The 12,104-nt window shown below is 42.2% G+C and overlaps 2 protein-coding genes across 3 annotated transcripts in view; both read left to right on the forward strand.

The window, feature by feature from the left end:
• Positions 1–371: 371 nt before the first annotated feature.
• On the forward strand, positions 372–7,560 carry LOC136427836 (GDP-fucose protein O-fucosyltransferase 1-like). 2 transcript variants are annotated; one of them, XM_066417013.1, is made up of 8 exons: positions 372–552; positions 1,545–1,666; positions 2,490–2,672; positions 3,110–3,231; positions 3,993–4,185; positions 5,366–5,499; positions 5,884–5,974; positions 6,441–7,560. In XM_066417013.1, exons 1-8 carry the CDS (start codon positions 399–401, stop codon positions 6,624–6,626), a joined length of 1,185 nt encoding a protein of 394 aa, XP_066273110.1. In that variant the 5' UTR covers positions 372–398; the 3' UTR covers positions 6,627–7,560. The 2 variants fall into 2 exon arrangements, with proteins under 2 accessions (XP_066273110.1, XP_066273109.1); XM_066417012.1 differs by lacking the exon at positions 5,366–5,499 and adding an exon at positions 5,582–5,724 and having other exon boundaries at positions 373–552.
• Positions 7,561–8,903: 1,343 nt separating this feature from the next.
• Positions 8,904–12,104, forward strand: part of LOC136427839 (von Willebrand factor-like) — a 39,777-nt gene continuing 36,576 nt past the window's right edge. Inside the window, exon 1 of the mRNA XM_066417016.1 lies at positions 8,904–8,948. The gene's annotated coding sequence lies outside the window, so the exon portion shown is untranslated. The remainder of the gene's footprint in view (positions 8,949–12,104) is intronic.

Below are 12,104 nucleotides of genomic sequence, written 5' to 3' on the forward strand. Positions count from 1 at the left end.
ACTAGCACTCATCAGCTTTCAGAGGCACTTGGTATTTGCCTGATTTCTATACATTGTCAACATTACATAACTTTACATTAGAATACTTCTTCTTCCTCTTTTTATAATTATACGGCCTATGAGTATGGCCCACTATGGAGACGGAAAGCGCCATAGTCAGGAAAATCTTCCCATCCAAGATATGGAGGTTAGCCTTTAATTTTCCATAACCGTCCGTCTTTAAAAGCTACGGATTTGATTTGCCTTATGTACTAGTTATACATGTGATATAGCGAATGAAAATGTGACATGAGAAACGAGAGCACCTGATTGGCCAAGCCTGACCAATCAGCAGGAACTTGGTGTCGTCTGCCACTTCTGTACTTCCGGGTGTGCGCGCGCAGCCACTTGTTCCCAAAATGGCGTCCCACAGTCGGACGTGTTCCTTGTTTTGTAGCAGATGTTTCTGTTTCCTGGTGTTCTTGACGGTACAACTTGTCGCCAACACGAGTGTGAGGGGCTCAGAACTGCAGTGGGACAGCAGAGGATACATCCTGTACTGTCCGTGTATGGGTAAGGCAGTAAACACACCACGTTCTACCGAAAGTACAACAGCTCCAAAATCACAGGCTGACAAAGCCTATGATAACCTGCATTCAGTAGTAAGCCTCAGGCGCCATGACCGGACTATGGCTATGTAATGAATGCAATGTCAACATGTACAAGACAGGAAGGAGATAAGTTAGCAGAAGTAAAACAGTTTAACGGCCTTAGTTATCTCTATGATTTGTTGTATTATAATATTATTGTTGTGGTATGTGATAGAACTGTAGAAAATCTTTTGCAAATATAATGCGTGAACACAATGATTTCTCATACAAAAGGGTTAAAAATTGAAGTGAAATTTTCTTTCAAAAGAATTTGCATTTAGAAACGTTTTCTAAGATTTGTGCAATATATAGTCAAACAATGGTAAAGCCTGTGTTCCATCCTATTAGTGAATACCCAGAATTACACCCAGCCTAAAACAATGGCACTGTTTCAAAGAGATGCAAATCTCCATCATCAGATCATAGACTACAAGCTGCTAAAGTTGTGAATAGCCTTGTGTGGTGGCTTTTGACTTTCCCTTGACATTACTTTAAACTTTCTGTTTTGCAGTGGCACATATCAATGCTAGCTAAGGGTCTGTTTACACAGGGCAAAGAATTATCTGTCTTACAAGGATCGACACGCAGTGCATGTCGTAGGACAGATTTCTTATCCGTGTAAACTGGCCTCGTGGCGGTGGCGAGCAGTGTTTGTTGTGTGGCGCCTCCAGAGTGGACCTACGACACACAGTGGGGAGTCTGTGACACAGCCCAGCCTTGGGTGAACCGACTGGTGTCGCAGGCAGCCCATTTCCATGCAGCAATAGGTCACCAGGGTTCACAACAGTGTGACGCACTGCGGCGCGCAGCGGGATTCGTGTGTGTATCAAGAACTGTCCTAGGTCACTGTCCTACGACAAACGTGTGCAAAGTGCCATGTGTAAACCTGCCCTAACTGTACCTGTGTTGTTGCAGGAAGGTTTGGCAACCAGGCTGACCACTTCCTGGGAGCGCTGCAGTTCACTAAGGGCCTGGACAGAACTCTGGTGCTTCCACCATGGATACAGTATAGGCACGGAAAACCACCGTACACTAATGTACGTAACATCTACTAACATAACTCCGCCAGGGTACATTATAATTTTACCACTGTGATTAGATACGTCCAAACAGATCTCCAACCCAACGTCCCCCAGTATATTGCACTCCTGTATACTAGTACTAGTATCTGCACTGTGCATACCTTGGGGGGTGCTGTACTAGAGATCACTCAAACTCACTGTATTTCAAAGTGGCGGATTTGTGTAATCCAGCGGATTAATGTTAATGGGGGTTACATTACTAGTAATCAGTAAAACCTCCCACCACCACCACCACCACCACTATAGGACAACCTAAGTATATGAAGGCTATGGGACGGCTTTTCGAGGGAGAATGCTCTTCCCCTACAAATGTTCATGTCACAGTCCCCTCTTTGCTGTATGATTATGACCCCTCCTTCCATTCTACCACTGCCCCCCCTCCTAATGCCATAGGGTCCCAACTCCCTCCCTGACATCAAGTCACAGCCCTCCCTCCTTCCAAACTCATATACACACATACATATACACACTTACACACACATGTACATCATATCACAATCCCTCGTCCACGTGCACTGTATCCCAACGGTTGAACCTCTTGACCTCTTGTTACATTTCACCCCCTCCCCATGCCGTTAGGATCACATACCCTCCCCTTAAAAGTAGAATAAGATTTGTTTTCCAAAACATTTTGATCCTTGACCCTTCAATTCAACATACTGCCAAAAGGCCACATCCAGGCGAACGCCAGAAATGATTGAAGGGCAGCAGGTCCAAAAATATAACCGTACAAAACTGTACACAATGACAGATGACAATTTTCTCCTGTCAACTCTAGCTCCATGTGCCATTCAAAGATTGGTTCCGAGTGGAGCCGCTACAGGAATATCACCGAGTGCTTCCTATGGAAGACTTCATGGAGCAGCTAGCACCGGAACACTGGCCTCCAGAGCAACGCAAGAGCTTCTGCTTTACAATGGCAGCACAGAGGTCCAAAGACAAGAAAAGCTGTCCTGCTAAGGTACAGTACACATACACACAGCTGTAAATCTGACATTTTGAGCAGTCATGAAGCCCCGTATTTGTTGTTTGCGATAACGTCACCAAATTCAAAATCAACAGAGACTCCAGTGTATTTTTCACCTGAAAATGTATTGGAAAGTTTTTTGCTGTCTGCTGGTCTCTAAAGAAATGATGTGAACCTAGAATGAAATCTATGCAAAACTTCTAACTTGCAATTGTTTGATTTGACACTGACAGATAGACATATTACCTTTAGCACAAATTGCAATTGCATTTTGATTAAGGCATTGCTGAGAATGTATTTTAATGTATTGATGACTTGTATTTTATTATGTATGGAGATTATGTACGGAATTCCGCAATTCAGCCCTTTTGGGCTGTGAAGAGAGTTCTTTAAAAAAAAACAGTCATATAGAAGTTATTTGATATTTTCAGGAGGGAAACCCGTTTGGTCCGTTCTGGGACAACTTTGATGTAGATTTTGTCGGCTCGGAGCTTTACGAAGGACTGTCCTACAACACTGAGGACAGAGGCATGGTGGACAAGTGGAATAAAAGGTAGATTTGTGGTTCTATATCATCATCAATTTGTTGCAATATTAGAGCAGCTATGTATAGAAACATAGCTTGAAACCAGGATATGGAATTGCTGATGTTAATAAATATACAAAAGCTAAGAAATTGTAGACAATATCTAATTGAGATATGCAAACAGCAGCCATTTGGTATCACTACAGACAGTGATATGGCCAATAGAGTGGTGGTCTTCTGGTTTTAAGACAATGTTACACAAGTACTTACAATACTTGCCAGACACTCGTTGAAAGGACAATTATGCCTCAGTGTGCAGTACTGTGCACTGATTCCCATTATTTACCAACATATGTTTCCATGCTGTAAGTCAGTGTGCAGGTATGGTCTGTTGCACGACATGATGGCTTACTACTAGCAATTTGTGAATAATAATTTGTAAGGAAGGATAACATTTTACAAACTTGCAGGAACCCTTACCGGTATAGAAGATCATGGATTGTACTGCCATTTCTAAATTTTACAACATTCAGTGTAGTCCTGTGTTGTACACACTGCTGTACTGGTCAACAAGTGTGTGACCATCATTTCAGGTGGTGACATAAATTCTAGTGGCCCGTGTATGAGGGAGCTTCAGGCATAAGCCTTAATGGTCAAACCTCTGCACATTAAAGAACCCAACACACTTATCAAGAAGAGTCAAATACTCAAGCCATAGTGAAGGTGCATTGCACAGCTAGCAAACAAAAAAGCATCATGCTCCGTGACGTTTACTCTGTCCCCTACAGATTTCCTCCGGACCAGTTCCCAGTGCTGGCCTTCATGGGCGCCCCGGCCAACTTCCCCGTCCTCCCGCAGAACATCGACCTCCACAGCTACGTGCACTGGTCCGACAAGATGATGGCAGAGGTCAATCAGGTCATCGAAAAGAACCTTCCGCGACCGTTTGTTGGGATTCATCTCCGAAACGGGATGGACTGGGTAAGTACGTCCTCGCTGTGTCAAAAGTGTAACAGCTTGGACCATAGCCTGGTACCCATCCCTACATGTATGTAACTTTAAGTGGGGTCATGTGGTGTAACAACAGAGTGTTCAGCTCAAAACCCAGTGGTCCTTGGTTCAAATCCTGTCATGTCACTGATCTTGTGCCCTCGGGAAAGGCACTTTACACGACCTTCCTCACTTTACTCCAGTGGAACTGAGTACCAAGCTTTGATTTGGGACGATAAATGGAGGTCCCGTTTTTAAGGAGAGTCACACTTCGAGCATGTCAAAGAACCCACCACACTTATCATAAAGAGTAGGGGTCCTTCCCAGTGTGAGTGGAATCAGTTGATCAAACCATTCCGGCCTAAAATGGGATAGGGAATTTCCCGAGTAGCCTTTGTAACTCACTGCTTCGCCAATTGAGTCAAGTTTGCCTAAGCTTGATGTTTCTGAGGGAGAAGAGACACTGCTTCTGAATCAGTGAATGTTAGTTCAGTGCCCAGAAGTGGTCCGTGTGGCCTTGCACTGAGCAACTCATTTAAAAAAATCTAAAAAACCTCCAGTTCACTCCTCTGATCACTTCCCTGTTGAAAAGCCTGGCACCCATTGATAGAGGTCACCTGAAATATAAGCAAGGGCTCTGATTGGCTCCAAGTTGTACGGCCTTCTATGACGGCATGGTTGAAGGAAAGTTTGATCCCTGTTCCAATTCTTCTGAGAAATATTCCATACTCAAACTGATAAAAGATGTAAGACTAAATGTTTAAGATTAAATGCTTAAGATTAAATGGAATGGCTTAACTAGTGCCAGATTATTTGGATCAAAGGAGCACACTAGAGCTAGAATATAGTAGATATCAGTATGCTGCTAACATACCTCCCTTGACAATTTTTTAACTTTGGCCCAGTCGGGTGCTCAGCCAATCAGATACTCTGCTGTTGCTTAATTTACGGGACATCGATAACCTTCAGCCTGCTAGGATAGCTGTTTCGCACCAAAATTTGCATTGGTAGTGGTGTTAGGCAGCAAAAAGAAGACTTTTAAAAGACAGCAGAGTCTGTAATTTCTAGGTCTGCACTATAGGAATCGTATCTTATTGTGAAACAACATGTGCTGTAATATAGGCTGCACAAATACCAGTGAAACAGAAATTCTACTTTTGTCACATTGTAGGTAAAAGCCTGTGGGCGTAATAAGACCCGCCTGTATGCATCTGGACAGTGCCTTGGTTACGACCCTAAAACTACAGAGAAGTTGACCAAAGAAATGTGTCTTCCATCTGTAGAAGAGGTCTTAAAGGCTGTCAGGTATGTCTTGGCACAGCCACAGCTGTTGATGTGTGAAGAAAAATAAGATAGACTTGTAGTGTCTGTTTGTCTGACCCTGCAGAAGTCAGCCTGCGAGCATGTGGATGGTAGCAGGCCCCACCTGTTCGCGTCAGGTCAGTGCGTCGGATACGACCACAGAACCGCCAAGACGCTGACCAAAGAAATGTGTTTTCCGTCCAAGAAAGAGGTGCTTAAGGCTGTAAGGTACATACATATATGTGAATGTCTTGTTTTCTGTGCAGCATTTGGTGTGTGAGAAAAATTATTGTTGTTGTTTTGTCTTGTCTTTTTTTTAAAGATTATGTGTTACCTTATATGTATGAAGGTAGCTGTAGCATTTACAAATAAATACCATTCTCCCAGGAAAGCAGTTAAAAAGGTCAAAGCCAAGTCCATATATGTGGCGACAGACAACGACCCCATGTTACCTGATCTAAGGAAAGAATTTGACCAAGTGAGTTATTTTCCCTACCATCTGTAGAAAATGTGTTGCTTTGTTCATGAGAATATAGGAGCTATTATGAAGCATTATGATTATGAATGTTACAACATTTGTTTGCAGTTATCAATTTTATTATCATTCATTCATTCAATTCTTTGCATGACTTGAATGACTCACACTGTACAGTCAGGCCTACTCATTATTGGCTATCTTTACATGTAGTTTTATTTTCCCCTCCTACAAAAAAGGCCTCATAATGCTTTCTTTTCAGTTCTTTATTTCTGTAGGTCTAAGGTTATGGCGTAAGAAGCATATGCCTTTGATAAGCATGTGAATTATATGGAGAAAACTATAGTGCCTCGGAATGCTCTTCTAGTGTACCAACATGTATTCGTTTGATTTTTTTACTTAATGTAAATTCATCTGAACCAGCAAGTATTGTTTACGGTTTCATTTGTTTATTTGTTTGTTTGTCCAGTTATCAGTCTTCCACCTGAACCCAGAGGTTCCCCAGCTGGACCTAGCGATTCTCGGCCAGGCCGACCACTTTGTCGGAAACTGTGTCTCCACCTTCACTGCCTTCGTAACTCGCGAGAGAAAAGCTGCGGACAAACCCACCACATTTTTTGCAAACAAAAACAAAAAGAAAAAAGATGAGCTATGACCAGTCTAGAATAGATCCTATGTCAAATCTTGTTTAACTGTTTTCTTCCTTTATGGATTAGTTTTGTATTTCATCACGTAATGCTTAAAGTGCTTGTGGAGTCACAGAACCAAATTACGAACTGACAGCCGTGTTAACTATGACGTCATGACCTGCAAATTAACTTAATTACCTGGTGGCAGGAATCAAGAACTGGAAGTATGATTTGTAAGATTGGATGTTCAATAATATCAGAAGGGTGTATATTTTGTCCAAACGTCTTTGTCCATTGAATAATACTTATAATGGTTGCTTGCTATCAGGAACTGTTGTATTCTAGTGTCATTGGTGACATAAACACTTTGATTGACATTAGCTAAAACATGTGTCCAACTAGTTAAGATAGCGTATTCAGCAGGAATGATACAGAATATTTGCAGGGCTGAGGAAGGACAACGTAAATTTATAGACAAGATCCTTTCTACACCTGAGCCTTTTCCGATAAGATAATACTAGTTCAATTCTTTCTTGACAATTTAACTTAATGTAATATTTCTTACAGCAATATTTCCCTGTCACATTTTATGACAGGGAAATAGAATACGTTTAATGACAAGTTGTTTTGTTATTTCATATATGTAATTGTTACATATGATATGCTATTTATGTGTAAGTACACATACATGTATGTAGGGACGAGTGCAGAGGCAAAAGTGTCATGCCTCATGTCAAAGCTTTATCTTTAGTATTACACCAGATATTCATACATTCCTTAAGAAAATATATAACACTTTCCATTCAAATTGTATGTTGCAGAATACATGACAACTTTTAAGGGGCATATTTCCAGAAACATATCATGTTGAAAGGGTCAAGTTGGACATAAATGCAATATAAGGTTTAAAAAAGAATTCTTTTAAAATGTCAGTAAAAGATGAAAATGCTCTAACCTTCATTGGAATTGGTTGCATTTCTCTACAAGCTTGATTTATGTAGGGGATGGATGGATGTTTCTGAGGGGGGGGGGGGGGTGTTGGTGAGAAAAGATCATGGCTGGCCCTGGTACAAGTGCCCAACAAGTGCATTTAGGCGTTAATAACACACCTCGTGATTCAGAATATGTGTACACACAACACTACATCGAGAACCTGCAGATTTTGTACCCTTCACTCCGTACACAGAGCTGTTAAGGGACGGGCTAGAAATGATTTCAAGAGGGTTGCGAGATTATGGAAAGAAAGTCTAATCACCTTTTTCATTGAATATCATTTAAGCAAATGGTTTTCCTCCAGCAAGTTTCTCAACAAAAAAGAATTTGAATCTTGATGCAATCACTTCAGGTACTCCCAGTTGATCCACTTCACCGCTTTTCCCACAAATTGTAATAAATCGCATAATTTATACTCGCATGGCTGGCTTGTGTTGGGTCGTTGCATAGGTTACTTTTTAATGTGAACCCTAGGGTCGGGGTAAATTGGCCAATTCACCTTCTAATTCCTCCAGGGTCAAACTACTAGAGCCATACTGATCCAGCACGAATGATTATTCGTATCGAAAATTTGATTATGATTGACAGTCTTATGCACTTGTAAAAACTAAAGCGCCACGTATAGTGATTTTAAAAAGTGATTTTGAAGTGTAGTAGATTTGACCTGTCAATGGTCTAATGATGGATGTCTGAATATGCGCCATCAACGACACAAGTTTTTGGGACAAAATATTTTTTAGATTTTCTCACCATAGACATGTGCTTTAACCTAGAAATGCAGATGACCTTGTCACATGTTTTGCGTCTTTGATTTGATGATAAACGTCTTTAACGCCAATCCCCTCCCCAGGCTGTGCCGTTGGGCTAAATGCTCGTCCCCCCACTATGCGAACTTGATGTTCCAGATGCCATCCGCACGCCCAATAATTTGTCCAGTCTACGGGCAATAATTTAAAATAAAAGATTAACTTGTCATTTTGTAAACTTCTATTGACTACAGTCCTTCATGCAATCATATTGAGCACACACGCACAGGGTCGCTTGTTTAAACAAGCAATATCATGTACTTATTCCCAAGTCGTTGCAACGTTCACCAAAGCATGCGCATGCCACATATTTGTCACAGGTGTGTTGAGTGACAGCGGTAATTATTCGGGTAATTATAACCCAACCCCTTGTTTTCTTGGTGGAGCAGGATCACCAACTTACGCCTTTGTTTGGTATCAATGAACCGTCACTGTCATTGGTCCATATTTGGGCAGGCTAGCTCGCTCTGAGAGAGGCACGCTTTGACTTGTAGTCTTCGCGCCCAGACGTGCGCACCTGTCTCTACTGTCTCCCTGAGCGCAACAAGCGTGAGTGTGATCGTATTTTCTCTCTACCGTTCACCCTCCGATTTAGAGTCGATACTTCTATTATTCATTTCTAAGCAATTACGTAGCTCCGGTATATTTTACACGGCTTGATGCGGCGACCTCTACGCCCGTCTTGTTGTGCGCGTTCTTTCTCGTGGCCTGTACGGGGGATGGGCAAAACGCGCCAATAGAGGCATGTAAAACACAGCAAAATGACAACTCGAAAGCAACCCATCATATCAGCTTGGAACTTATGATAGTGTAACATTGGTGACTTTTTGGCACGGATGTCCATGCTTTCTGTGCATGTGTAGTATAATTCAGAATTGTCAACAAATGTTAAGCCTTTGGGGGCTGTCACATTTGGGCGTACTGTTCATGTATACTAGTATCAAGTCTGTACGAATTCCGTAGTGACAGTTTATGCAAATTTTATGGTTAAATGTCGTTTTTAGTTCGATAACAATCCTGCACCAAAAGTTTGTCAGAGTAAAAACAACTTCTTCCCCGCAAACGTTATTTGACTCTGAGTTGCAAATGGTACAATGTAACTGAACGGCCGCGGCTAATTATAATAATCTCCAAGCAGATCCACACCGGGCGCGGAAATCGTATATGCTAGCCAGAGAAGGTCCAGTCAGCCAGAGAGGGTCCAATCAGCCCGGTTGATTGGACCCTCTCTGGCTGACTGGACCTTCTCTGGCTAGCATATACGATTTCCGCGCCCGGTGTGGATCTGCTTGGAGATTAGATTATAAGTCATGGAGTCTGTTGCAGGCTATACCGCACCCATGTTATATCTCTACAGAGATCACTAGCCTAAAGATACCGAGTACCTCGTAGGGCCTGAAACAGGAGTCTTAGGGATTTATTTTTATAAATATCAAACATAATGGTAGATTGATGACGTAATGTCAAACTTTTTTGTCCATTTGCACCCTTGCTAGCGCATGGAAAATGTCAACAAATTTGGCGGCGGCGCTCTGGAATTTTTCAGAGCCGACGCACTGAGCCGGAATGAAATGGCGGCACCCATCCTAAAGGGCTAGCGAACGCACCCAGATTTTTTTGTAAAGATCCATACTGGTCCAGCACGAATGATTCTTTGTATCAATAATTTGATTACGACTGACAGTCATCATGCAGACATGCACACAATAAGACAAAGGCCCCACGTATCTTGAAGTTTATCAGCAGCAGCGAATGTGATTTCGAAGTCTAGTAAATTCAACCTGTCAACGGTTGAATGATGGATGTCTTAATATGCGCCAGAGTATTAATATTTTTCAGACTTATGCGTCTTTTAAGCATAGACATGTGTTTCTAATTAAAAATGTAGATAGTTTATCACATGTTTTGCGCCTTTTTGTTTTCATGATAAACGTCTCTGACGCTAATCTTTCCCCAGGCTGCTCTTTACGGCTGAATGCTCGTCCCGCGCCATGCAAACTTGATGTTCCAGATGCCATCCGCACGCCCAATAATTTGTCCAATCTACAGGCGATGAATGACATGAGAATGGCTTGTTATTTTGTAAATCTTGACCACAGTCCTTCATGCAATTATATTGAGCACACGCGCACAAGGTCGTTTGTTATGCACAACCTATATCATGTACTTATTCCGAAGTCGTTGCAACTTTCACCAAAGCATGTGCATCCCACATATATTTCAAAGGTGTGTTGAGTAATAACGGGTAATTATTACCCAATCCCCTGTTTTCCTGGTATAGCAGGATCACCAAATTACGCCTTTGTTTGCATGAACCGTCACTGTCATTGGTAGAAATTCAGTGCGATATTTGGGCAGGCTTGCTCGCTCTGAGAGGGGACCGTAAAGGAAGTCTTACTGATTTGTTTGAAAAAATATAAAAAATGACGGAGGCATGATGGCGTAATGCAAACCCTTCTTTGTTCATTTGCACCCTTGCTAGCACATAGAAAATATTAACAAATGTGGCACCCTGATTTTTTTCAATAATGAAAAGGTGGCATTTAGCCGACGCGCCCAGATTTTTGGCTCGTCCCGGCTTATGCAAAAATTCAAACTTGATGTTCTAGATGCCATCCGCACGCCCATTTATTTGTCCAATCTACAGGCAACGAATAACATGAGAATAGCTTTTAGTTTGCAAATTTTCACTACAGTCGTATATGCCATCGTATAGAGCACGCGCACAAGTGACACAGGGTGTTTTGTTTTAAACAAGCAATATCATGTACTTATTCCCGAGACGTGGCAACTTTCGCCGAAGCATGCGCACCCCCACATATTTGTCACAGGTGTGCTGAGTGATAATGGGTAATCATTACCCTCCCCCTGCAGGATCACCAACTTGCGCCTTTGTTTAATATGCGTAAAAAATTATTCATGAACCGTCACTGCCATTGGTAGATATTTACGGTGCGGTAGTTGGGCCCGGGCAGGCTAGCTCGCTCTGAGAGAGGCACGCTTTGACTTGTAGTCCTCGCGCCCAGACGTGCGCACCTGTCTCTACTGTCTCCCTGAGCGCAACAAGCGTGAGTGTGATTGTATTTTCTCTCTACCGTTCACCCTCCGATTTAGAGTCGATACTTCTATTATTCATTTCTAAGCAATTACGTAGCTCTGGTATATTTTACACGGCTTGGTGCGGCGACCTCTACGCCCGTCTTGTTGTGCGCGTTCTTTCTCGTGGCCTGTACGGGGGATGGGCAAAACACGCACCAATAGAGGCATGTAAAACACAGCAAAATGACAACTCGAAAGCAACCCATCATATCAGCTTGGAACTTATGATAGTGTAACATTGGTGACTTTTTGGCACGGATGTCCATGCTTTCTGTGCATGTGTAGTATAATTCAGAATTGTCAACAAATGCTAAGCCTTTGGGGGCTGTCACATTTGGGCGTACTGTTCATGTATACTAGTATCAAGTCTGTACGAATTCCGTAGTGACAGTTTATGCAAATTTTCTGGCTAAAATGTCGTTTTTAGTTCGATAACAATCCTGCACCAAAAGTTTGTCAGAGTAAAAACAACTTCTTCCCCGCAAACGTTATTTGACTCTGAGTTGCAAATGGTACAATGTAACTGAACGGCCGCGGCTAATTATAATAATCTCCAAGCAGATCCACACCGGGCGCGGAAATCGTATATGCTAGCCAGAGAAGGTC

Source organism: Branchiostoma lanceolatum, chromosome 2 (genome assembly GCF_035083965.1).
Source record: "Branchiostoma lanceolatum isolate klBraLanc5 chromosome 2, klBraLanc5.hap2, whole genome shotgun sequence".
NCBI lineage: Eukaryota > Metazoa > Chordata > Leptocardii > Amphioxiformes > Branchiostomatidae > Branchiostoma > Branchiostoma lanceolatum.